The 25,833-nt window shown below is 55.7% G+C and overlaps 2 protein-coding genes across 5 annotated transcripts; one reads left to right on the top strand and one right to left on the bottom strand.

Annotated features, from left to right (window-relative positions):
- The first annotated feature begins 2,681 nt into the window (after positions 1 to 2,681).
- PDZD4 (PDZ domain containing 4) lies at positions 2,682 to 22,462 on the top strand. 3 transcript variants are annotated; one of them, XM_049767482.1, is made up of 8 exons: positions 2,682 to 2,954; positions 18,167 to 18,402; positions 19,078 to 19,168; positions 19,485 to 19,583; positions 19,827 to 19,889; positions 19,981 to 20,082; positions 20,268 to 20,378; positions 20,472 to 22,462. In XM_049767482.1, the coding sequence occupies exons 1-8, from the start codon at positions 2,895 to 2,897 to the stop codon at positions 22,023 to 22,025; spliced, it is 2,316 nt and encodes a 771-aa protein (XP_049623439.1). In that variant the 5' UTR covers positions 2,682 to 2,894; the 3' UTR covers positions 22,026 to 22,462. The 3 variants fall into 3 exon arrangements, with proteins under 3 accessions (XP_049623439.1, XP_049623438.1, XP_049623440.1); XM_049767481.1 differs by having other exon boundaries at positions 18,167 to 18,420; XM_049767483.1 differs by lacking the exons at positions 18,167 to 18,402; positions 19,078 to 19,168 and having other exon boundaries at positions 2,683 to 2,954.
- Positions 22,463 to 23,743: 1,281 nt separating this feature from the next.
- Positions 23,744 to 25,788, bottom strand: SSR4 (signal sequence receptor subunit 4). 2 transcript variants are annotated; one of them, XM_049767538.1, is made up of 6 exons: positions 25,546 to 25,788; positions 24,601 to 24,719; positions 24,289 to 24,363; positions 24,114 to 24,203; positions 23,969 to 24,034; positions 23,744 to 23,889 (listed from the first exon to the last, which is right to left on the bottom strand). In XM_049767538.1, exons 1-6 carry the CDS (start codon positions 25,610 to 25,612, stop codon positions 23,785 to 23,787), a joined length of 522 nt encoding a protein of 173 aa, XP_049623495.1. In that variant the 5' UTR covers positions 25,613 to 25,788; the 3' UTR covers positions 23,744 to 23,784. The 2 variants fall into 2 exon arrangements, with proteins under 2 accessions (XP_049623495.1, XP_049623496.1); XM_049767539.1 differs by having other exon boundaries at positions 24,601 to 24,716.
- Between the last annotated feature and the right edge of the window lie 45 nt (positions 25,789 to 25,833).

Genomic DNA, 25,833 nt, shown 5'->3' with positions numbered 1-25,833 from the left:
GTCTTGTTCTAGGAGAGGTGACAAATAAAAGACTGAATACAGCATTCCCATTCCCACCCCCATGTTCAGGTAATTTAGAAATTAAGAAGCCTCAGCAATTTTCTTGCCCCTCTCCTTAGACTATAAAGATCCAGATAAACTTGTTTATTTATTGGATGCCTTCGAATCCAACATTGCTCTGGTCCTGGAGGTTCCAGTTTGATCTCTGATGCCTTGTGGTTGGTTTCCGAAATATCCCTGGGAGGTAGCCCCAAACCCAAAGGGGAAAATAGAAGGAGGCACCAGAGAGACAGCAGGGCATTAAGACACTGGCCTTGCATGTAGCAGAGCCTGGTTCCATTCCAAGACTGCTGGGCTTGCTCCTGAGCTCTGAGCCAGGAATTGACCCTGAGTACCCCTGAGTGTGGCCTCCAAAATAAAACTAATGGCTGGGACAAAGTTCACCATGAGCATGCATCTGTCCAGCCTGGCTGTGCTATCTCCCTTGCTGTCCAACACTTTGTTCTGAGCAGAGGCTCTTCCCCAGGGTCCACTTGTGTGACACCCTTCACCCAGCAGGCAGTCTTCCAGGTCTCATCACACAGCTCTGGGTGCACTGGACCAGCCACACAGCATGGCCAGTGATGGGCAGGCTCTGTCCATGGTGCCAGACTTGAACACAGAGGCACTTCCTTCCCTGGGCACTTCCTTACCAGGGCACTTCCTTACCAGCCACCAATAGTCTCGGCTAATGGCAACAGAGTCACCTCAGACCCAGGCAAAGACAAAGACAAGCACTTGAAGAGTCAGAGATGAGGTGGGGGAATCCTGTGGATTTACTCTCTTGGAGCCTTGTCTCCAGAACTTACAGGACCCCAACCTACTGTGCTTGCCCTATCCCCCAAATGCAGCTCGAGAATGGGACTGATGGTGCTCATTGTAATCCCCAGTCACCAGGGAATTCATTGTGGATTGCTTAACAGGCACCCCAGAGGTGGTGACCAGATATAGGGCACTGGGCTACCTGGTGCTTGTGACCTTGAGCACCTGGAGTGCAGGAAACATGTCTGTCTCTTTCTCTGGCCCTCTGAGATGCCTCCTAATGGGTGATCCAGGAGGGAAGCCACGATAGGCTCAGGCCTTGGGGCTAGTGACGGGTGCACCCCTCCAAGAAGCCCTCCAGGAGTAGCCTCTGAGCATCACTGGTGTGGCCCCAACACAAAACAAAGAGGTCACGGAGCTGAGCTCAGGCTCTGGCTCTCTGCACTGTATAGTCCTGATAGCTGCGTTCAGAGGAAGAATCAGCTGGTCCCCGTCACAGAGTCCTCCTGGGGAGAGGCCAAGATGGATTCAAGGCTGGCTGGGCACCCTGAGAAGCCCAGGGCCAACCCCAGAACCTGCATAGAAGCACCGGGTTGAACTGGAGAGTCCTACGACTGAGAGGTTTCACATCTGCTGCTTTGGGCCACTGGGTTTGGGATGTGGTGTGACCACCCCCTTTAACAGTTCCTAAGTGTGTGGATCTAGCCCCCAACGGGAGCCGGTGCCAGCCACTCCCGGTGCCCAGCACCTGCTGAATGCAACTTGGTACGGGCTGGCAGGGGGATCCCACTTGGCACCATTAGTGACCTGGCTCAAGGAGCTCCCAGCTGGGGCTGCCAGACCTTCGGGGCACCTGGTTTCCATCGTGGTGCTTTGGAGGCGCTTTCCCCCAGTACCGCGTCTAATTAAGCAGCCCAGTGTGGTTAATGATTTCGTCCCTGCCAAAGCCTGGAAATGAAGCGTGCAGCAATTCAATCAAGTAATCTCCGTCGCTCGGCCGGTCCTCGGGGACGGCCAGCCACAACTCCGGGCTCCTTTTTAGGTTGCAAAGGGCTGCGGGAGAGGGCAGGAATGCGCTGGGGATGGGGAGCTGAGGCTGGGACCTCAGGTAGGCAGCGCCCTGCAAAACTGGGCCTGCGTTCCTGGTATTCCCGACCCGGCCCGGCCCCTTACTCTCCTTCCCTTCCGCCCCTGTCTCCAAACAAAGGTGTCAGTGTCCACGCCGGCGAGCGGCCCGCTGGGTGCCAGGAGAGAAGCCGTCAGCAGCGGAAGCCGAAGGAGGGAGGGCGAGAGGCGCTCGGACCCCGGAAAGCAAACGGCGGAAATCGCGCCCCCCTCCTCGAACCCCCGAGGGACCCCAGCTCCGCTCCGCTAGTAGGCACATTCAGCAGCGGCGCCTGGGGAACCCCACGCCGGGAGTTCGGGGCGCCCCCCCTTGGCCCTCGTCGGGTCCCCGCGGCCCGGCCTCCCGCGCCGGCGCCCGCTCCCCCCGCCCCGTTCCCTGCTTCCCCCCGCGCGCGTGCGCCCCGTCCCCGCGCCCTTCCCCCGCCGCCGCCGCGGGCACACGCGCGTGCCCGTCGTCCCGGGCGGGAGCTGGAGACGGCGGGGCCGGCCACGGGCCGAAGAGCGGGCTCTGGGAACACGGGCGGGGGCTGCCGCCACGCCGCCTCCCCCAGTAGGCCGGCCGGGCCGTGGCGCCGAGTGCGAGGGCCTGGCCCCTGGGGTGGGCGACCATGGGCAGGAGCCGGAGGCGGCAGCGGCAGCGGCGAGCCCCGCGGGCGGGGAGGTGCGCAGCCCCCGGCCCCTGACGGCCCCTGGCGGCCCGGCGCGCCCCCGCGACTCTGGGGGGGTCGTAGCCAAGCAACGCCCGGCGCGCCCGCCCCTCCCCCGCTGCCCTTTTTCTCCTGGCCGGGTGCAGGGGAGCATGCCCGCGCCTGGCCGCCGCCAGCTCGCAGGGACTCCAACGGGCGTGCAGCGCCCCCCCCCGCCCCGCGCGCTCTGGGATGGCCCCCGGCCCCGGCCCGGGACCCGAGGTCCCGCGTGCCGCGCACTGAAAGGCGTTTCCCGCTCGCGCCCTCCTGCCCGCCAGCACCATGGGCTGTAATATGTGCGTGGTGCAGAAGCCAGAGGAGCAGTACAAAGTGATGCTGCAGGTAGGGCAGGGGCCTGGGGGGAGGCCTGGACGGTCCTGAGAGTCGGAGGCAGGCACTGCCAAGGGTGGGCGCTCCGTGGGAAGCTGCCTGCCGTGCTGAGGGACTGAGCCCGGGGTTCTCCGCGTGGACGGGGAAGCGAGCCCGGGGCCGACCCTGGGAACTTGTGCTCCGCCCCCATGAGACCTGGGTGGTCGGGCTGGGCAGGAGACAGAGCAGGGCTCACCCGGCATGGGGGACGGGGCAGCTCGTCCAGACCACGCCCCCCAGACCTCAGCTCCAGCCAGGCATGGTTGGCTTGGCTCATGTCTGGGCCGTGCGGGGGGGAGGGGGCGTGGATCAGCAGGGGCGCCAGGCCACCGGGCGACCCCACGCCCAGAGGGGGCGGCCTTTCTGTGCGTGCCGTGACTTCGTGAGTGCGTGCCTGTGCCCGTCCGCGTGTGCGCCCACGCGTTTGTGCGTCCTGTGTGAGTTCTACGGGGCGGTCTGGAAAAATGGGGACCCCCGACGTTATGAGGAGGGTAGCAAGAACCTGAGGAGATGGGATGTCCAGAAGTAGGCACTTCACCTCCAGATATCTTGGGCTGGAGAATGGGGAGCCCCTGTTTTGGGATGAAGATGGTGCACATTCCCAGGTGAGCTGAGTGACTAGAGACCCCTCTTCTGGCCTGACGCTCTGCCCCACTTCTGCCCGGTTCACCTAGTGCACACCCCTCCCACCTCACTGGCCTCGTCTCAGTGGCATCTATTGGGGAATAAGCCCAGGCCAGGCCACGAATGAGGGACCGTGGGGTACCACTGCCCCAGGACCCCTGGCCCACACGCTTTCCCAAGAGCCCCAAGTGTAGGCTCCTGACTTCCCAAACCTGCCTCACTTGCAGCCTGAAATGAGCACTACTTGGGCCCCAAGGGGTAGTAAAGGGACTCCAGGTGAGGACAAGTAATTTGGAGAGCTTCTAGCAGGAAAGTAGCTAGTGGCACTTGGGGCTTTCCTGGGCTAGGCTGCAGCTCCAGAGGCATGGCTCCCCTTGAAAGTTCACTCGGACCTTAAGCAACTCTTGTTGGTTTGCAGATCACAAGGGTAATGCTGAAGACACACACAGCCTTAGGCAAGTTCTATACACACACACCACACACACACACACACACACACACATCTGTCTCTCGGAACTCTCAAGCCTGTAGTTTCCTGGTTTTATTTTGTTTTGTTTTCCATTTCTTTTTTTTGGGGGGGCCACACCCATTTGATGCTCAGGGGTTACTCCTGGCTAAGCGTTCATAAATCGCCCCTGGCTTGGGGGGACCATATGGGACACCGGGGGATAGAACCGCGGTCCTTCCTTGGCTAGCGCTTGCAAGGCAGACACCTTACCTCTAGCGCCACCTCACCAGCCCCTGTTTTCCATTTCTTTTATCTTTGCTTTGGACTCAAATCCAGCAATGCTCAGGGATTACTACTGGCTCTGTACTAGGGATCAGTCCTGGTGGGGTTCAGGAGGCCAAATGGGATGCCAGAGATTGAACCCTGGTGGACCATGTGCTAGGCAAGTGCCTTCCCTAGTGCCATGGCTTTGGTCTCCTGCCTTCACTTTGCATTCTGAGGTGGGAGAGTATAGTGGAGGGAGTAGGGTGCTGACTTTGCAAGTGGGCGACCCTGGTTCCATGCCTGACACTGCATAGGGTCCCCTAAGAACTGCCATGAGTGATCCCTGAGCAGCAATGACTAAGATTCCCAACCCGCAAAACAAAAGAGCCAGCCTTTAAGATTTAGGGGAGATAAAAGAATAGCTGATATTAACCACCCCAGGCTCCCCCAAGATTGCTTTGTGTGGATCAGAAGGGGACATTCACCAGGTTACCCCCACTCCCCCATCAACTCATTGCCCACCTGTCATGCTTCCAGGACATGTGACCTCAATAGTGCCCACATCTGTCCTTACCTACTGTAAGTACTTCAACAGTGGAAGGGACCCCCGACAGTGCACCTGAGCCCCAATCTCTGGATCTTTGAGTGCTATGTTACAGGAACCTTCCCAGCCCTCTCTGCTTGCCAGGCACTCACAGCCTTTCTACCCTCACAGCTTCAGTAATATGACAACATTCACTTTTGTGGATGGTCCAATTAATTTAGTGGTTTCTAGAATTTTCAGAGTTGTGCATTTCTCACTACTATCTAATTCCAGACATATTCTCACTTTAACAAGAAGCTCTTTGGGGCCCAGAGAGATAGGGTGGAGGTAGGGTGTTTGCCTTGTATGCAGAAGGACAGTGGTTCGAATCCTGGCATCCCAGATGGTGCCCCGAACCTGCCAGGAGCGATTTCTGAGCATAGAGCCAGGAGGAACCCCTGAGTGCTGCCAGGTATGATTCAAAAACAAAACAAAAAAACAAACAAAAAAACAAAACAAAAACAAAAACCCAAGAAGCTCTGGATGCTGGAGGAAGGGATTGAAGTACATTAAAGTGCTTAAGTGTCCCATACGGATGACATCACATGTGGCCCTCAGCACCAACTGGAGTGATGCCCATCCCCCTTAAGTAAGGAGAAACCCTATACTCACTAGCACTCCCATGTCCAAACCCCCCCCCCAGCGCCCCTTCCTCACACCCACTATCTACCTGTCTCTTGTCTGGATTTGCCTGTTTCAGAAGCACCGGATAGTGCTGGGGAAGGAGCCTGGGCTTGTTACACTTGAGCAGGCTCTGTTAGGACCTTCGGTGTTTGGCTCTTTTGTCATCCTGTCTTGCACCCCTGATGTTTTGTCATCCTGTCTCGCACCCTTGACCAACCTGTGACAGGACTGAGGACTTCAGTTCCTTCCCTGCAGACCCTATCTCTGCCCTTCTATGCTGGGCAATTGGGTTACAGCCACTCTGTAGCCGCAACTATTCCTGTTTCTGCCAGATCCTGTGTTCACTTCCTCTGGGCACATATCATCACCAAATAGATTTCTGCATCATATGGTAGATGCAGGCGTCATTTCTTGATGAGCTACTCAGACTGTTTTCTGCACAGGTTCCTGCTTTTCATCCCCCCCTAAGGTAAGAGTCGGATGTTCCTTTCTTGCTGTCTTCTCTGATTAAAGCAGGCCTCGTCTCCTGTTTCCTTGTGCTCTTGATTTGCATTTCCTAATAGTTAAATGCTGTGGAGCACCTTTTCATGTGCTTATTGTCATTTGCAAATCTTTTCTGGGAGAAGTGTTGATTTTTCTGCCAAGTGTGGCTGCCTCTCCTGTACTTCAGAGTAAACTGTGCAGTCAGCAGGCATAAGACCTTCAGCTCTTCTCCATCTCTGCTAGAAACCACCTCAAACTCAGGTGCCCAACCACTTGAGGGCTGTTGGCTGTCCTGGTTCTTTTTTTTTTCTTTTTTTTTTTTGGTTTTTGGTTTTTGGGCCACACCCGGCGTTGCTCAGGGGTTACTCCTGGCTGTCTGCTCAGAAATAGCTCCTGCCAGGCACGGGGGACCATATGGGACACCGGGATTCGAACCAACCACCTTTGGTCCTGGATCGGCTGCTTGCAAGGCAAACGCCGCTGTGCTATCTCTCCGGGCCCTGTCCTGGTTCTTGTGAGCATCCATATGAACTTTATGATCTGCTTTTCCAACTTCTGGAACAAAGACAGCTGGGATTTTGTCGCAATTGCATTGAATTCTGAGTCAGTTTGGGCCAGTAGTACATGTAAATGGGAAATGTCTTTCTATTTGGGTCTTTCATTTCTTTCTGTTTTGGTTAAGGATATGCCTGAGTAATTTCTGCTTTAGTTTCAACCACCTTTCCTTGGTCCTGTTCTCATAGTCACTATATAGAAATGCTACTCAATGGGGGCCAGAGCGATAATCCAGCTGGTAGGGCTGTAAACTCTGTGCACCGCTGGGTGTGGCCCAGAAAACATAAAACAAATGGGACTTACTTTTTTTTAACGTTTTCTTTTTTTTTTTTTTTTTTTTTTGGTTTTGGTTTTTGGGCCACACCCGTTTGACGCTCAGGGTTTACTCCTGGCTATGCGCTCAGAAATTGCCCCTGGTGTGGGGGGACCATATGGGACGCGGGGGGATCGAACCGCGGTTCGTCCTACACTAGCACTTGCAAGGCAGACACCTTACCTCTAGCGCCACCTTCCCGGCCCAACGTTTTCTTTTTTTGCGGGGAGGGAGGGTGTTTGAGCTACACCTGGCATTATTCAGTGGTTATTCTTGGTTCTACATTCAGGAATCACTCCAGGCAGTGTTCAGACAACCCATAAGGGATGCTGAGATCAAAGGCAAGACCCCTACCAACTCTAGTTCCAGAAATGGGACTACTTTTGTATACTGATTCTTTTTTTTTTTTTTTTTTTGGTTTTTGGGCCACACCCAGCAGTGCTCAGGGGTTACTCCTGGCTGTCTGCTCAGAAATAGCTCCTGGCAGGCACGGGGGACCATATGGGACACCAGGATTTGAACCAACCACCTTTGGTCCTGAATCGGCTGCTTACAAGGCAAACACCGCTGTGCTATCTCTCCGGGCCCCTGTATATTGATTCTATATCTTTTTGTTTGTTTGTTTGTTTTTGGGTCACACCTGGCAGCACTCAGGGGTTACACTCGGCTCTACGCTCAGAAATTGCTTCTGGCAGGCTCAGGGGACCATATAGGATGCCGGGATTTGAACCACTGTCCTTCTGCATGCAAGGCAAACACCCTACCTCCATGCTATCTCTCCAGCCCCTGATTGTATATCTTTTTTCTTTGTTTGTTTTTGGGCCACACCCAGTGGTGCTCAGGGGTTACTCCTGGTTGTCTGCTCAGAAATAGCTCCTGCCAGGCACGGGGGACCATATGGGACACCAGGATTCGAACCAACCAACCTTTGGTCCTGGATCGGCTGCTTGCAAGGCAAACGCCGCTGTGCTATCTCTCTGGGCCCTGATTGTATATCTTATAGCCATACAAAACTTAAGTTATTTGGGACCAGAGCTATAGTGCAGTGGGTATGGCATTTGCCTTGTGCACACCTGACCTAGGTTCTGTCCCTGACCCTGGTTTGGTTCCAGGCATCCTATGTGGTCCCTCAGGTATCTTGAGGAGTAATTCCTGAGTGCAGGGTCAGGAATAACCCCTGAACACCACTAGGTGTGGCCTCAAAACAAACAAAGAAAAAAAAGCTTTGTTCATTATTACGTTTTTAGCGGCTTATTTAGATTTTTTTTTGGTTTTTGGGCCACACCCAGTGGTGCTCAGGGGTTACTCCTGGCTGTCTGCTCAGAAATAGCCCCTGACAGGCTCGGGGGACCATATGGGACACCGGGATTCGAACCAAATACCTTTGGTCCTGGATCAGCTGCTTGCAAGGCAAACGCCGCTGTGCTATCTCTCCGGGCCCATTATTTAGATTTTTTTTTGGTTTTTGGGTTATACCCGGCGTTGCTCAGGGGTTACTCCTGGCTGTCTGCTCAGAAATAGCCCCTGACAGGCATGGGGGACCATATGGGACACCGGGATTCGAACCAACCACCTTAGGTCCTGGATCAGCTGCTTGCAAGGCAAACACCACTGTGCTATCTCTCCGGGCCCTAGAATTTTTTTTATATAGGGTTTTGCTGTTGGGAAAATAGAGAAGTTGTACTTCGCACTCGAGTGTCTTTGATTTTTTTTCTTGCCTCTGGCTAGCACCTCTAGATTGTCAGGTGTGGGGAGAGTGGATAGTGGGCTTGTTTTCTTTCCTTGGGGAAAAGATTCCACTCTTTTTTCAGTGAGAACTTAGGTAGATTTTTCATATGCCAGGTGGACAAATACCCATTCCAGTCCTTAACAGTGGGTTTTGCATGAAAGGCTGCTGATTTTTGCATGGAGGGCTGCTGGGTGTTTAGCATGAAAGGTCATTGCTGTTTCTGGAGCCATGGAGACACCATTCTGGCTCTGGATTCTCTTGCTGTGGTCTCTCAGCCTGGCAGCTCTCTGGTTGTTTCTAGCAGCCAGACCTTCTCTGCTTCTGTGCCCACTCTGTTCAGATCTCTCCACCTTTTTCTTGCCCCACTACCTGCTCTTGGCCCTTCACAGGTGGACTTGGCACATAGAAGCACCTCAGTAAGTAACTCCCTGGATGGAGTCTGGCACCTCAGCCCATGCCTACATAATCTCTGCTTTTCTTTAAGTACCACTTTGTTCCTGGTCACCAGGTAGTGTGATTCTAGCATCTTCTTGATGAGGTGACCCCCCACATCCCAGTCCCTATGTGCTCTTTTCCTGCCCTTGTTGCTGGAGATCATCCTCCAGGGAACATCTCCTACATCCTTATGCCAGCCTGCTCAGGAGATGCCTCTTCATTGCTGAGATTCTGTCCCACTGTCAGGAGTTGGAGTCTCCTTCCTCTCCCCTCCCCTGTCAAGGCAGAGCTTGGGGGTACATTTCAAGCCAGTGCTCCTGGAAAGGCAGCAGGCCCCAAGGTGGAGGGCAGTGAGGCTGCAAGCTGGGGAAAGTGCCAGTCCTTTGGGTTCCCCAAGGGGCTCTGCGGGCTAGTGCCCCTCCCCAAAGCCTTTATTCAAGCACAGGGTCAAGGGGGGTGCTAAATTGGGCCTTTCTCATCCAGCCGGGCTGGCTGCAAACCACACTCTGAGAAACTTTTGGTAATTTGGGGAAGGCCCAGAGCTCCCCAACAGTTTTCTCCACTCCAGCCTCTGGAGAGGTTCCTGGGAGCATAGAACAAGACTTTTACAAATAGGAGACAGCAGAGCCAGGTTCACTGCCTAAGTGGGACCCCAGGATATACTTGTAGCGCCTGTGGACACTCAGTAACGTTGGTGCCTAGCCCTGGGCAAGGAGGTGGGATGGGGTGCATAGCAAGCACAGGGACATGTGGGTATCCTCCACTCCCTGGACTTGGCCACTGGCCCATGGGGTCTTCGCTAAGACCCTGGCAGAATTTCCACACATGAGCACAGACCCAGAAGCCTCCTCAGCTGGTAAAACAATGGATGTTGGGTAGCTAGATGTGAGTAAAGGTGGGTTGTTGTTTAGTTTTTTGTTTGTTTGTTTGTTTGTTTTGGATTATATTTTATGTAGGGGCCACATCTTGTTGTGCCAGGGCTTACTCCTGGCTCTGTGCTGAAATATCACTCCTGGCGAGTTCAGGGGACCATGTGGGGTGCCAGGGATTGAACCTGGGTCAGTTGCCAATCAAATGCCTTACTTGCTGTCACTGCAACTCAAGTACCTTAGTCACAGCCCAGCTGGGTCTCAAGTTATCTCCCTAATTTCCTGTGTCAGAACTGAACTCCCCACACACACACTTTAGGCTCTCCAGACTCTGGTCTCTAGTTCAGTGTCACTCAGTGTTATGGTGTACCCATGTTTTAGGGCTATACCTGGTGATTTTCAGAGCTGTTCCCATATGTTTGGGGGGGAGGGCACATGGTCCTAGGGATCAAATTGCACTCCCGCACCTCATGACAGGGGTTAAGTGGAAACCAGTGGCAACAGTCACATGTTGCTTGGTTTGGTTTTCTGGGAATGGTATGTGAGTTGATGGACTTGGGCACTGAATGTGTGTCCCTGCCACTGGCATGGGATGGTACTATTGGCCCCACTCTCCAGATGCCTTCAATTCTGTTTTTTTTGGGGGGGTAGACCAAAATTGTGTTTCACATCTGAAAAGGCCCCATGGTCTCTGGCTGTGGTGACTATTCTATACGTTTCTTGTGGGGAAATACACCTGATGCCAACTGTCCCATTCACGATAATTGGTGCACTCCGGTTCCCAAATGTTCCAGTGCCCTGAAATGGAGCGTGATCCCCATTTCTGATCCTGAGTGTCTCCCACACTTTATCTTTGGACACTAATTCCACCCATAGCATTTGGGTCACAGTTTTGCTTGGTGAAGCTGGCTGAGGCTGAGCCCTCTTGTCCTTCCCAGCACCCACACCCACCCATTCAACATCTCACTCACCTTGCCCAGAGTGGGACTACCTTCTCTTGGGCTTGTGTTGTGGCATCCAGTGTCCTGTCCCCTTTTCCGGTTGCTGTTCTGAGGTGCTCCCTGCTGCCCCCATGGCCATTCACCTATTCCTGTGTGGACAGCACTAGCTAGAGAGCCCCAGTGAGAGTTGCACCCCCTACCTGGCACATACTGGGTGGTGCCCTGCTCATGTGTCACCTACTAACACTTGGATCCCGAGTGCTCGGGTGCCATCACAGTTCCCATACTTGGGGCTGGAGTAGTAGCACAGCGGTAGGGCATTTGCCTTGTACGTGGTTGACCCAGGATGGATGCTGGTTTGATCCCCGGCATCCCATATGGTCCTCTGAGCCTCCTAGGAGCGATTTCTGAGCCCAGAGCCACCCCTGAGCGCCACTGGGTGTGTCCCATAAAACAAACAAAAAACAAACAAAAAAACCCCAAATAGTCCCCACACTTGGGTTACCAGCTCCCAATCTTAGTACTCAGTTCCCAGCACTGTCTCAGCACTCATGTCCTAGCACTCAGTTCCAACACTTGGATCCAGTGCTCAGATCTCAGTACTTGATCCCCAAATGTTCATTCCTAGCACTCATTTCCAGCACTCAAATCCCAGCAATTGTTGTCAATATGCAGGTCCCAAGCCTTGGTCCCTAACATTCAATCAGTCTTAGCACCCAGTTCCAGCAGTTGGTTTCAGCATTTGGTCCCCAGCACTCAGTCCCAGGACTCAGTCCCCAGAACCTGGCCTCCAGCATTCATTCTCAGCATTCAGTCTCCCAGCACTTGGTCTTAGCACTCAGGTCCCAGCACTTAGTCCTATTACTCAATCCCAGGGCTTGGTTCCTATGCTCAGTCCCCAGCCTTTGGTCTCATCACTGGTGGCCTGCCTCTTCAGCTGATGAGGGATGAAGAGGGGCATACAGCACTGCCCTACTTCTGAGGTACAGTGCCCACCCCTGACCTCCCTGAGGAGCCCCAGTGGCTACCTAGGCTGGTGGAATAGACCCTTCGACCACATCCAGGCCATGAGGTACTTCAGGGCTTTTCTGTCACTGAAGAAGCCACATTTATGGCTGGAAACGCTGATAAAAACTAGGAGGCCTCAGCTGCCAGAATTGAACCTTTGCTGGCCACTGAGCGTAGGGCCCTGGACCTACAGAAGCAGGTGAAAGAGGCCACTTGTCACCCACCCAGCATGGCTTAGGGTGCTGCCTGCTGCACCATGAGGCTCATATGCACATGCTCCTGCGGAACCCACAGTTCTCCCACTCAGCTGCCCCCAGCCCACAATGCCTCCTTTTCTTTGTGTTTTTGGGCCAAATTCGGTGGTGCTCAGCATGTTACTACTGACTCTGCACTCAGAAATCACTCCTGGCAGGTTTGGGGACCATATGGGATGCCGGGATCAAACCCAGGTTGATGCATGCAAGGCTGTGCTGTAGCTCTGACCCCCATCAAAATGCCTTTCCTTGTTGTGCTTATAAAGGTGGTTTGCTTTGGTCTGGGATTTGGGGTCACAACTGGTAGCAGTCTAGACTCTTTCTATCACTCTGCCAGTATGACAAGACTTTGCAGTGTTCATTCATGACGGAACCCAGGCCTTCTGCAAACCATGTCCTCGAGCCCTGTTCTTAAAAGAGTTAATAGTGTTTTGGGGCTCGTGTTAGAGCCACTCCTGGCAATGTTCAGAACTCCTGTTTCTGTGCTCAGGAATTACTGTCACTGCTGCTTGAGGGACCAAGTATGGGGACTGAGTGATGAGACCAATATGTCAGACGGTGAGCAGGGAGCCAGGGACTGAGTTGGGCTAAGCTGCGAGCTCCTTACCCTGTACTATATACACATGCCCCCAAGTAATTTTTACAGGGGCTAGAGAAGTATCTCAATGGACAAGAGTGCATGTGGGAGGCCTGGGTTTGATTCCCAGTACCACACGGTTTCCCAAGCATCCTCAGGAGCGACCTGTCAGCCCATCAAAACTAAAGAACAACATAGCCATGTTCTGTCAAGTTGGGAACATGCGCACAGTTTGCTTCCTGAACTTTCGGCCATGCCTGTTCTCATCAGAGTTCAAGAGTTTCCCATTGGGTCAGAGAAAGGAATGGGCTTGGCAGGACTATTGCTGGGGTAGCAGCGCCTTCACTCCTGAACCTCATTTCTGGCAGGGCAGCAAGGTTGAGCATCCATCTGTGAGCCAGCAAATGCTCTGCGAGGTGTGCTTCTAGCAAACCAGAGTGCCTGGGGGCTGGGAATGGGGGCTGAGATGCAATATTCCTACAAGTCAGAAGTAGCCCATGAGTAGACAGGCACATGATGTGGTCTCCATGCAATGGAATGTTCCGGAACACAATGAAATATTACTCTGCCATGAAAACAAAGTCCATCTGGTATCAATTCATTTTCATGGCGACAGTCAGAGTTGAGATGGGTAAAGGGCAGGAGAAAGAGGGAGCGAATGGTCAGGGTGGCCTGGGGAGAAAGAGATAATGGCTGCAGTTGGTGCCACAAGAAAGACTGAGGCTGGACTAGTTGACACCAGCTGCTCTGACCGTTACCTAGAACAAGTGAGGTGCTCCAAGGCTCTGAGGAATATATTCTATTTGGGGCCACACCCAGCCTGCTCAGGAGTTGCTCTTGCCTCTACACACCCAGGAATCACTCGTGCCTGGCTCAGGGGACCTTCTGGGGTGTCATGGAAGGAATCCAGGGTAGCTGTGTGCTACAAATACCCAGCCATTGTATTATAGTTCTGGCCCCTGAATGTTTTCTTTTTTCCTTCATTGGGGTCCCCAGAAGTGGGATGGTTAGGATCACCTTGGGGCTTGACTGCAGCTCCTGCTTATGCTGGCTGGTGCTGGAATGATGCTCATTGGGGCTGATCATGTCTTTCAGCATAGCTCAGCAACCCAATGCAGTGGGGTGAGCCTGGATCTGTCTGTTTGGTGCCAGGGGTAATGCCACTGCCCTTGGAAGCCCAGGAGAAGGCTCCTGGTGAGCTGAAGGGCAGCCAGGAAAGGAGATGCCTGCTTTTCTGCAGTAACATGTGCTCCATGGACCACCCCCTAGGCCAGTGTAGCACCCCTCCTTGGGCCCTAAGAGGAACCTGAGGGCCGTAATGGCGAAGGGCTCTTCGGAGGACGCTGGGAACGCTGGCAGTTCCATCCCCTAGGAGGCTGCTAGTGAACAGGACAGTCTGGGAGCTTTCCCAAGGTCCCTGCCCACACCAGTGCCAGGCAAGCATGCCAGCACAATGAAGAGCACAGCAAGGGGCCTGCCTTCCTCCTTACCAAGGCTGCTGTGCTTGTGGCTAGGAGGATGGTACAGTGGAGCAACAGATCTGCTCTACTCCACTTGTCTTCCCCACCCCCTGAACCTGCACACCACACAGCCCATAGCCCCAGTCCTGGATCTTGATCCCCATAGCATAGAGCCACTGCTGACTGCCCTGGTGCCCAGTGACCCCCTTTGACCAGACCCAGACAAGCCCCACTCTGCTTGGCGCCTGATTCTGGTGCTTGGACTGGCAGGTTTTCCGCACAGACCCGTGTCTTGGCTGGTCGGTGGCTCCAACTAATGATCCAACTGTCCCCAGGACCGAAAGTCCACGGTATCAGACAGTCGAGGTGTTATCCATCATACCCCACGAAGCGGCCCCCTGACTGCTAAGCCAGCTGCCCACCCTAATAGCCCCTCCATTTTGAGAGATTCTAGAAAGGTTCCAGCAAGACCAGGCCGGCCTCAGTGCTGCCCTCTGGTGGTAATCCTGTGGCAAGGCCTTCCGGTGGGAAGGTCTGCGTCCGAACACGTTTCCGGCTTTCGAGCCCCAAATTGTAGGGTCCCCTTTACCCCAAGTAGGCCACAGGCAATAAGAATGCCTTGGGTGGAGGTGGGGCCCCCAGGACCTCCTCTATCAGACATCACCCATGTCTATCCCTGCCAGGGAACCGCTGCCGTCAGAACGTGGCATTGCGACCAGTGCCTGGCGACCTGTTCTTGGCTCTTTGCCCCATATTTCCCGTTTTAGGGGTGCTCTCGCTCCCGGTTGGGGGCCCTTATTTCTTCATTGCAGGGCCCTGTCCCCCCCACCAGTGGCTGATGAGAAGCGTGGGCCTGTGGTCCGCACCCACCTCCGCACCGCCTGGCGCCTGCCGAGGTGGACGGGCAGGGGCATTGCGTGGCGGCTGAGCTGAGGCTGCGTGCCCCTCCCCCTACATCCTGCAGCCCCGAGCCCCCTCGTCGGGGCCTGGTTTCTATAGCAACGCCGCTACTTGGTAACGAATCCTGGGAGAAAGACATTCCTGCATTCCTCAGTGTCACCTGAGCGTCCCACTGGGCACTTGTCGCGCTGCCCCAGGAGTTTTGGGGAGTGCGCACGCATGCACACACACGCACACATGCACACACGCACAAATCCCGAGGCTGTTTGAGGGAGCATTGAGAAGCTGGCCCACATTCAGAGACCAACAGCCCAGGGTGCCTTTGTCACTTTCTAGGTGACAGTCTTTTCAGCATCGCAGCCCATTGCTGTCAAGGCCTAGAACTGTTCTGGGGTCTTTGCACCTCCCAGAAAGACTGGAAAGAAGCTAGGACTAGGGAAGCACAGGTTACAGGAATGTAGCCCCACGAGGAAGCCAGGATCCCCAGGCATTCTTGCCTTTGTTTTGGAGCTGACCCATGGAAAGTCGTCAAGGTCTGGCTGCCAACTGACCTTTGAATTCCCTAACAATGTCACAGTCCAGGACAGAGATAGGGCAGAGGTCGAGACCTGGCTTCGCACATGGCACACCCAAGATTCAATTCCCCGTAGCACTGGGAATGATCCCTGAACACAGAATGAGCAAGCTCTGAGCACAGCTGGTATATCTCAACCTCAACCCCTTCCAAAATAATTTCACATGTCTCTGGCATAGGGCTTTAAGGCCAATCCTCACTTTCCCTTTGTCTCCCCCCACTTCCCAGGCTTCCCTCCTTTCCCCACATCTGTAATGCAGCCAGCCCCTTTACACAAGAATAATTCCCTAACTTGGAAAGCATACCTCTCCTTTCCTTCCCTCCCTCCCTCCCTCCCTCCCTCCCTTCCTCCCTTCCTTCCTTCCTTCCTTCCTTCCTTCCTTCCTTCCTTCCTTCCTTCCTTCCTTCCTTCCTTCCTTCCTTCCTTCCTTCCTTCCTTCTCCTTTGGTGTTCAAGTCCTACTTCTGGATCTGTGCTTAGGGTTCAGTCCTGGTGGGCTCTGAAGACCATATGGGATCAAATCTTGGTGGGCTGCATGCCAGGCAAACTCCTCACCCACTGTACTATCTCTCTGGCCTCATGAAGCACATGATTTCTTAGCTGATTTCATCATCTATTTACCCTGCCCCCCCCAGCACCCCTCTCATCCCTGCCCCAGGAATCCCAGATCAGTTAGCTACAGGGACCAGAGTGGGATTCAGTCCAAGGCCTCTCCTGAACACTGACTCATCTTCCCATGTTGCAGGCCCCTCCTCCATACTCTTTCATCCCAGAGTTCCACTTCTAGGATGTCTTGTTACAACCATAGGTTACATAAGGATGTATGTCAAAAATAGGTAGAGAAAACAGTATGGTTTTCTGCAACATTTTTTGGGGGAGCCACACCCAGCCATGGTCTGCACTCAGGAATTACTCCTGGTGTTGCCCAGGAGATCATATGGGGTGCAGGGGATTGAATCTGTGTTGGCCACATGTAAAACAAACTGATGCCCCCCACTCCCTGCCCCGCTGTACTGTTCAGCTCATCTCTGTAGCCTTCTTGAGGGCTGTGAGTGGTATGTAGAGCAGTCTACTAACATTGTCCCACTCTGGCCCTGCGAGCATATATGATTTTTTCTCCTCCATAGTTTTCTGAAAGATTTTCCGAGGACCATTCCTGGTAGTGCTAAGGGTCATTCCCAGTGATTCTGGCATTGTCAGGAATCAAACCTGGGATTCCTGGAGCCCTTTGTCATTTCCTCAGTAGAAGAAACTTGCCATTGGTGGGGTCCTCCTAGCATGCTTCAGGGAGCAGGGGTGCTGAGGACCAAGTGGGCACATGTCCAGCCCCACTGAACTCTCCCTTTGGCCCTGATTTTCTCCAAAAGTCTCATAACCAGACAAGACAGAACACAAACCGCCATTTCCAACAGTAATTATATCCCTGAGGACATAGTTGAGAAGCAGAACAGGGCTGCATTGGATGATGGGGCTCCCACGATCAAACCCCTGGCTGCACCGGCTTACTGGAGCCCCGAACAGTTGGGGTAGACCTCTTTGGGAAAGAGGGATGCACCCCACACCCCAGGCCCTTTTCCTCCCCTGGGGTTCTGCTTCTGCTTGTACCTGCAAACCTGCTTCCCCTCTTGCAGCTATGTAACTAGGGGATACAGATCCCCATGGGGGCACCCAGAATCTGCATCAGGTCACTGCCCTACTTGAGCTGGCTCATCTTTGCTCACGGGTGGCTGCACCCATTGGCTTCATTGCTTGCAGGGTTAACTGAAGGCTCTTGGAAATTGTCAGTCAGTGGAGCACCCAGAAGAGCGCTCAGAGGGCTGAGATCAGACCCTGGGTGAGGGAATGCACAGGTCCTTGTCCTGCCTTTGTGGGCATGGTATGCCCATGGCCCCACCCATGGTTCTGTTCACCCCCTCAGTGTGGACCAGATCTGGTGATGAGGCACTGCTCCTTTCTCAGGCCACACCCCTGCCTGCCATGGAGTCCCATCTCTGCCATAGAGTACTTCTGGGTCACAGTGCTGGATGGCCTCTCGCCAGCTCCAAGAGACTGTCCAAAGGCCAAGGCTTATAGAAATGAGTGGGTGGGCTAGATCCCCCCTTCCATCCCTCGAGACCTCCCCCGCTTCCTGTCCATCCCACATTCTTTTCTGGTCCACACCTGACCCTTTGTCTTGAACCTCTGCTTTCTCAGTTGCCAAGTAGCTTGCTGAGTCAGAGTTTGGGAGTAGCCACATCAGGTACCCCAGAAGTAGCAGTCTTAGATAGGAGCCCTCCCTTGGCACTTCCCCAGGCTGCCTTGCAGCCTCTACACACTGCCTGTCACATCTTCCTCTTTCCAGCTCCTACCTGCTGGGCCAGCCCCAACACTGCCAAGCCAGAGGCAGGGCCCAATTCAGGGCTTCCCTAATGGTTAGTGCCAAGGGCAGAGCTCACATACAGCACTTCGAGGGCCAGGCCTAGAGGTTCCCCCAGACCATATGGCAGATTCCTTCATGGTGCCGTGTGGGGAACCTGCAGTGTCTCATGGGCCATGTCTCTGCAGGTAAACGGGAAGGAGCTCTCCAGGCTGTCTCAGGAACAAACCCTGGAGGCCCTACGCTCCTCCAAGGAGCCCCTGGTCATCCAGGTGCTAAGACGCAGCCCCCGCCTCCGAGGGGCCAGCTCCTGCCATGACCTGCAACTGGTGGACAGTGGCACTCAGACCGATGTCACCTTCGAGCACATCATGGCGCTGGGCCAGCTGCGCCCACCCACCCCACCCGCAGTCATCTTGGAGCCGTACGTCCTCTCTGAGCTGTGAGTCGCCCTCAGGAGGGCCCCGGGCCCTGCCTCCCAGAGGGCTGGCTGCCTGCACCCCAGAGGCAAGGCAAGGCCTGACTGGCCTGCCCTCTAGGGTCAGAAGCAGGCTTCCTGGCACCCAGAGCCCTTAGAGCTTGAAAGGGGCTAGTCCAGTGGCCCTGCCTTGTCTCTACCCCCAGGGCCGAAGGCGGCCTGGACTCCTCTTGCCTCCTCTCCTCCTCAGACACCCCATCATCACCTCTGCCTCCCCAGCATCTCACTTGCGCCTTCTTGCATCCTTCTTTGTTCCTTTCTTCACTGTCTTTATCTCTGCGACTTTCTCAACCAGTCCTGTGGCTCCAGGCTCTGTGAGCACTGGCCGCAAGGACCCGGGACCGGGACACCCTCCTTCATCAGCGGCCAAGCTTAGCCTGGGCTACCCACTCTGGAGGTAGATTGGGGCTTCCAGTGTGACCCAGATGTGCCCTCAGGGCCTGGAAAACTCCTGGGGGCGTTGCATGTGTGGGGGGTTGGTCCTGGAGAAGCTGCATGTAGTAATGAGGAGCTTGGTTGCCTCCTCACTGAGGTGAACCCTAGACCAGCTCCCCACGTAGTATACAGCTGGGGTGAGGGCATGATAGCTAATGGCCTGCCTGACCCCCTTCTCCTGGGCAGCCCCCCCATCAGCCATGAGTATTATGACCCAGCGGAGTTCCTGGAGGGCGCCCCACAGGAGGCAGACCGTTTGGATGAGCTCGAGTATGAGGTGAGCCTGCGGCCAGGCCCGGCTCTCAGCAGGCTCGCTGGGGCACAGTGCATGGCCCTGTGGCCAGGTCTAGGCCAAGGCAGGCGGAGTCGGGAGGGCAGGGAGGGCCATTGTCCATGTGTGTTGGTGAGTTTCTGTCCTATGCATGTCCGTCCTGTACCACCCGTGTGTCTTGTGCGTGTCTCGGGCACTTCCTGGTAGGGCTACCACAGTCCATGGGGCTCAGATTCAGGCAGGGGTGGGGCAGGGGCGATTTTGAGACAGGGCTGGCTTGGCTCTGCCATGCCTGGCTCATGTGCTGGGCTGCCTTGCGCAGGAGGTGGAGCTGTACAAAAGCAGCCACCGGGACAAGCTGGGCCTCATGGTCTGCTACCGCACGGATGACGAGGAGGACCTGGGCATCTACGTCGGAGAGGTAGGCCTGCCCAACAGTCTGCTGTGTGGTCTGGGGGCTCCCCAACCCCGTCCAGTAGGATCCCCGTTACTGCCCTATCTGCCCTCAACTCCCAGTCTCAGACCCACAGATCTGGCTTCCTGGCTCAAAGACAGGGTGGGAAGTAACCGGCTCCATAATTGGTCCCAAAGTAACTGCTTTGGGGGCCTCCTGGAGTGGGGCTGCCTTCCTATGGAAAGGGGCCCCATAGCATGTGCCTTGCAGGTGAACCCTAACAGCATCGCTGCCAAAGATGGCAGGATTCGTGAGGGGGACCGCATCGTGCAGGTGAGTGAGCTCCTCTGCACCTCTCCCTGTACTCCCAGCAGGCCTTGGCCTCAGTGCTGAGCCTGGCCCATGCCCTAATGCTTGTCCACAGATTAATGGTGTGGATGTCCAGAACCGAGCAGAGGCCGTGGCCGTCCTGAGTCAGGAGGAGAACACCAACATCTCTCTGCTGGTGGCCCGGCCTGAGAGCCAGGTGGGTGCCTTGAACCTCTCTAAGATATCACTGGTTGGGACATGGGCCCATCTACTGGCCATGGCAAATGATGGGCTGGTGGGGATCACCCATCCCTTGGGCTCCTTAGTTTCCTGGAGACTAGGGCAGAGGGCAGGCTAGACCAGGCTTATCAGGCTGGGGTACCTCCACCCCTTTGTGTGCAGCTGGCCAAACGATGGAAGGACAGCGACCGTGATGACTTTCTGGATGACTTTGGCTCCGAGAATGAGGGGGACCTACGTGTGCGCAAGTTGAAATCCCCCCTGGCCCAGCAGGTAAGGAGGGGTGGGCATAGTGGATGGCACAAGGTCGGAAGAGAGGGGAGAGGCAGGGCCCAGACTGAATGTGCTCCTTTCTGTCTGCTGTAGCCTGGAAACAAGGAGGAGAAACGCCCTTCCGACACGGGGCCGGGCTTGAGCAACAGCCAGGAGCTGGACAGTGGCGTGGGCAGGACAGATGAGAGCACCCGCAATGAGGAGAGCTCGGAGCATGACCTGCTGGGTGATGAGCCGCCGAGCACCACCAACACACCTGGCACTCTGCGCAAGTTTGGCCTACAGGGGGACGGTCTGGCGCTGCAGAGCCGTGACTTCCATTTCAGCATGGACTCGTTGCTGGCCGATGGTGCAGGGTTGGGCGCTGGTGATGTGCCAGGCCTCACTGACGAGGAGTACGAACGCTACCGGGAGCTGCTGGAGATCAAGTGTCACTTGGAGAATGGCAACCCTCTGGGGTTGCTATTTCCTCGTGCTGTAGGTGCCCACAGCGCCCTGGATGTGAACCGCAATGAGAGCCTGGGCCATGAGATGGCCATGCTGGAGGAGGAACTGCGGCACCTTGAGTTCAAGTGCCGCAACATCCTGCGTGCACAGAAGATGCAGCAGCTCCGTGAGCGCTGCCTGAAGGCCTGGCAGCGCGATGAGGAGAGCCTGTATGAGCTGGCAGCCGGGGACCCCAAGAAGCATGAGTTGCCTGACATCTCCGAGCTGCCCGAGAAGTCTGACAAAGACAGCACGAGCGCCTATAACACGGGAGAGAGCTGCCGCAGCACCCCGCTGCTGGCCGAGCCCCTACCCGACAGTCCCCTACGCCGGGGGGCAGCTGCTGGCAACTCCAACTTGAACCGGACCCCCAGTGGCAAGGCTGGTGCCACTGCTGCCAAGGCTGCAACCCCTGCACCTGGTAGCCCTGTCAAATTCCGCTCCCTTTCACGGGATCCCGATGGGAGCCGGAAACAGCACTTGGAGGAGCATGTGTCCCGCAGCCCCAAGGCCGGGGGCACCCTAGAGCGAGTGGGCCCTGAAGGTAGTCCTTATCTGTCCCGGCGCCCCCATGGCGCTGAGAGCGAGCACTACCACAGCTGTGTGCAGCTGGCCCCGCCACGCAGCCTGGAGGAGCTGGGCCCCACACCCCTGAGCTTGGCCAGTAGCCCCAGGGTCGGAGGTGCAGCAGCTGCGGCCCCTGAGGCCCCCCGCATGGAGTGGAAGGTGAAGGTGCGAAGCGACGGAACTCGCTATGTGGCCAAGCGGCCCGTGCGTGACCGGCTGCTGAAGGCGCGTGCGCTCAAGATCCGCGAGGAGCGTAGTGGCATGACGACGGATGATGATGCAGTGAGCGAGATGAAAATGGGGCGCTACTGGAGCAAGGAAGAGCGAAAGCAGCACCTTATCCGGGCCCGTGAGCAGCGGAAGAGGCGTGAATTCATGATGCAGAGCCGCCTGGAGTGCCTGCGTGAGCAGCAGAGTGGTGACAGCCGGGCTGAGCTGAACATCATTGCCCTGAGCCACCGCAAGACTATGAAGAAGCGGAACAAGAAGATTCTGGACAACTGGATCACCATCCAGGAGATGCTGGCGCACGGCACACGCTCGGCCGATGGCAAGCGGGTGTACAACCCCCTGTTGTCTGTCACCACCGTGTGATCAAATGCCCGCCCGCCCCATAGAACCTAGCGCTTCTGTGTGTGCACATGCACCTGCACATGTGTGTGTAGGACTGGTGGCCTGAGACGTCCTCCAGGACAAAGGGCCTTTCTCTGCCGTTGGTTCCTTACTTTTCAAGCACAGTGAGTGCGTTGCCAACCAGCCGGCCCAGATGTTCAGTACGGGCATGTACACACACAAGCACATGTGTCCAGGGAAGGAGGCTGCAGAGGACTGTGAAGCACAAGAGAGTATCTGGGGCAGTGGGTAGCCAGTGCAGCCTCACTCCTGCAGGAGCCCGTGATTTGTAGACAAAGGAACCCCGATTTTTGTGGTTTTTCTCCCTTTCTGTGCTTGCCAATTCCTGTTTTTCTGTTTTGTGGCCCTGCCTGGGGCTGGCAGCCTAACCCAAGGTGGAGCCCCCAGTGACGGCTGGGAAGAGGGGGGTGGGGGGAGGAGGGGAGCTGGGAGGGCGGGGGGGAGAACAGGCAGACAAGAAGCAGCTTTCCCTAGAGCTCTACTGCAGTGTGGACAGGTTGTTGTGTATGGAACAGGAGGCTCCCCCGGGGTGACACAAAGGGAGCAGAACCACCAGACTTGGGAGGGGATGTCAGAAAAGCCACCTCAGAGCTGGCAGGGGCCACCCACTCTGCACCCCCCCAGTGTGGCATTGATAATAAAGCTGCCTTTCTACTACTGGTCACACTCTTCTAACCTCATTTTTGCTGCTGACAGCCACCCAAGGCTCGAGGACCACTCCTAATGATGCCTGGGATAGCAGCCAATCACACCACTGCTGCCCACTCCATTTCATGGAAGATGCCCCAACTAGCCTGGTGTCAGGAGGCTAGGGGTATGCCTGGGGAAGGCACTGAGTTTGCTACATCTGCACTGTGCTCGAAGTTGACGGGGTACATCAACCCTGGTGGTGGTGGTACAGCAAAATCCAGACCTAGACAAGGTCTACTCAGTTGCTCGAGTGTATGTGTGGGGTACCTCTGAAACCACCCAGGTGGGTAGCAGTGGTGACCTGAAGAAGTATTTCCAACGCACCACCCCCTATAACCAGACCAATGCCTGCTGGTTAAAGGGTGTTAGAGGGCATGCAGGGCACTGTTGTAGAAAACTGGCTGAGTGGCACCTAACCTTGAGTTGGTTGGGATTCTAAAAGCACATCATATTAGTGGCAGTCCCAGATCATGGGCCCAGGCCAACTGTTTCAGTCAGCACCAGGACCTGACAGTCATGCTGCCATCCACCCCATGGCACACCTCCTAAGCAAGGACGGAGAGTGGGGTCCTACTTCCCTTGGTTTTCACAGCTGCGCCCTCTGTTGGCAACATGCCATAGCTACAGGGTGGAGCAAGCCAAGCTCCCAGGGTTCCTGCAGCATCTGAGCACAGGAGAGACTTCAGTAAGGTAGAGTACCCACAGAAGTTGTCACTGCTGGATAGGGACCCTGCCATCCTGGGAAATGAGCCTAGGAGCTACGATAGGGACATGAATCAACACGGAAGCCCCACCAGGTAAAGCTGTCATGGGCTCCTCCCTTCCTTGTGCTAACACTGAAGGACTGCTCTGTACTACTACAGCTGTCCTCTTGGAAAGTGGACAAGGCATTAGCTCAGGAGCCCCAAATCATATGCTGGGGTGGGAGGGACCACACTGGGTTCTGATGGCCTGACTCTGCCCCAGGCAGAAGGCGTGAAACAATCAGGAACCAGTAGATGTTTATTGAAAGCACGAGGTAGGCCACCCCTCAGGCCTGGATGTGGCTCTTGGCACTGAAGGCCAAGTAGTATATGACCATGCCGATGACTAGGGCCAGCACCTCTGTGGACACCCATGGCCCATTCCAGGTACCCTGCAAGCAAGGACATGATTCAGAGGGGTGGCCCAGGCCCACTGCACCAAAAGACATTGGGCCACCTCCAGATACTCACCCGATGGTCAACATTCACTGAGAAAAGAGGGGGGATGGAGGAAACATCCTCGTTATTTCTTTGGGCCTAAAAATAAGGCTGAGGGTTAGGGTGCCTCAAGGGCTGTAAGGGCAGGGCCAAAAGCAACAAGGATCCTGGGACCCACCTTTCTCAGCAGGCTGTAGGACTCCTCATCAAAAAAACGGACTTCATAAGTCCCTGTATGCGCGCTCTTGTGCTCCAAACTCCAGGACACCTGTGTGGACAGAGGCACCTCATGCCAGTGCGGACTCCCCCAGAACCTCCACCCACAAGCCCAGTTGACCACACACACCCCATACCTGGTACCGCCCCACGTCCTGGCCACGTGTGACAGGGAACTGCTTCCCGCTGACATCAGCGTAGAGAGCCATGTTCTGGGGGAGACAGTCCAAGGTGAGAGTGGGGCAGCACGGGCACTCCCCAAGAACTTGCAATGGCAGCTGTGACCAAGCCAAAAAGCTACTCTACCGCCACTATCTTCTTCAAATATGTAGCTGGGAGGTTCCCTCATTACCATTAGCCCTGAAAAGAATGCCCTTGGGCAGGTAGGCACCCAGTGAATTGCATGAGTGCTAGGCCACAACAGGGCCAGCTTCCTGCTTTGGGCTCACCTGGGCCCGGTTCTTGCAGGTCAGAGAGAGCTCCACGATGAACACGGTCTCGGTGGAGATGACGGCATCTGAGGTGGTATAGTATGAAGGGCTGATCTGGGGCTCCACACAGGCCTCTGCTGTGGGAAAGAGCCTGGCTTGACGTGCGAGGCCGAGGCAAACGGCACCATTCTGGCCACCACCCTTCCCTGGCAGCGAAACACCCTGGATCTATGTACCTGCCTGCTGCATTTCCCATCTAAAGGGATCGGTACACCTAAGGAGTGGGTCTGTGCCATAGAGTTGCCCTGGCCATGGATACCCAAGGCACCCAGCACAGACACCTGCAGGGCATCTTATCCTCCCCCACCCCGTGGGGCATAAGGCTTAAAGGGAAGTTTCTGGATCCAGAAGCTTGACTTTTGCCATGTGAAAGGAGGTCACACCATGTCCCCATACATTCAACAAATGCCAGAGAGGGTCCAGATCTCCTCATACTATTCTCCAAGCTCTTGTGGCACTGGCTGACACCAGAAGCAACACAGGTAGAGTAAAAAGGTGCAGGAAGTGCCCGCCTGCCTGGTCTACTAGCTGCAGTCCCTGCTAGGATCCATTATGGATTCAGGCCAGCCACGGGGTGCAGCCCATGCTGGGTCCTGAGCTAGGACTGTGCTCATTTGCACCTCCTCCACTTTGCTCCCTAACACAGACCCTGTATGGGGGTTCAGTGCCTCAACACCAGCTCGGAGGCCCTGGAGAGGAAGCACGGCCATGTCACCTGCCCTGCCGGCGCGAGAGGCTCCGGAAGGGAAGCGCCTCCTGGCAATTGGTAGACGTTTGGCACTAAGGGTGCGGGGAGCCCACCTGCCTCCCAGAGGAAGACCCGGAACCCCGCTTGGCCCGCATCCCTCCTCCCGCCCTGCCTTGGAAAGAGGGGCCTCGGAACGAGCTCCTGCAGGCCGCTACCTGAGCAACAGGCAAGGCCAGCCAGCAGGAGCAGCGCCAGGGGACCGAGAGACGCCAGCACCGCCATCGCTGCTTCTCTGCCGAGGGAAAGAGAGCGGGCGCCGCCAAACACGCGGGCGACGATGAAGCGACGCGTCAGCAGTCACGGTGCCAATCAGTGGTCAGAGGCCCGGACGATGAAATGACGTAGCCGGTGACACTGACGTGTCCCCTCCCCAAGATGGCAGTGCGGTCCCGGCGCCAGAAGAGGGAGTGGCCATCTCTGCAGCTTCGCGCGTGCGCGGGGCG

The sequence above is a fragment of the Suncus etruscus genome, chromosome X (genome assembly GCF_024139225.1).
Source record: "Suncus etruscus isolate mSunEtr1 chromosome X, mSunEtr1.pri.cur, whole genome shotgun sequence".
Classification (NCBI taxonomy): domain Eukaryota; kingdom Metazoa; phylum Chordata; class Mammalia; order Eulipotyphla; family Soricidae; genus Suncus; species Suncus etruscus.
This window is presented reverse-complemented; position numbering and strand designations above follow the sequence as displayed.

Excerpts from the sequence above, each read along its gene's own strand:
- PDZD4 (XM_049767481.1), top strand. The coding sequence starts at position 2,895 with ATGGGCTGTAATATGTGCGTGGTGCAGAAGCCAGAGGAGCAGTACAAA. Across the intron at positions 19,890-19,980 it reads AGGGGGACCGCATCGTGCAG|ATTAATGGTGTGGATGTCCA; the intron begins GTGAGTGAGCTC and ends GCTTGTCCACAG. Across the intron at positions 20,379-20,471 it reads AATCCCCCCTGGCCCAGCAG|CCTGGAAACAAGGAGGAGAA; the intron begins GTAAGGAGGGGT and ends TGTCTGCTGTAG.
- SSR4 (XM_049767538.1), bottom strand. The coding sequence starts at position 25,612 with ATGGCGGTGCTGGCGTCTCTCGGTCCCCTGGCGCTGCTCCTGCTGGCT. Across the intron at positions 24,720-25,545 it reads TGGCCTTGCCTGTTGCTCAG|CAGAGGCCTGTGTGGAGCCC; the intron begins GTAGCGGCCTGC and ends TCTTTCCCACAG. Across the intron at positions 23,890-23,968 it reads CAGTGAATGTTGACCATCGG|GGTACCTGGAATGGGCCATG; the intron begins GTGAGTATCTGG and ends CCTTGCTTGCAG.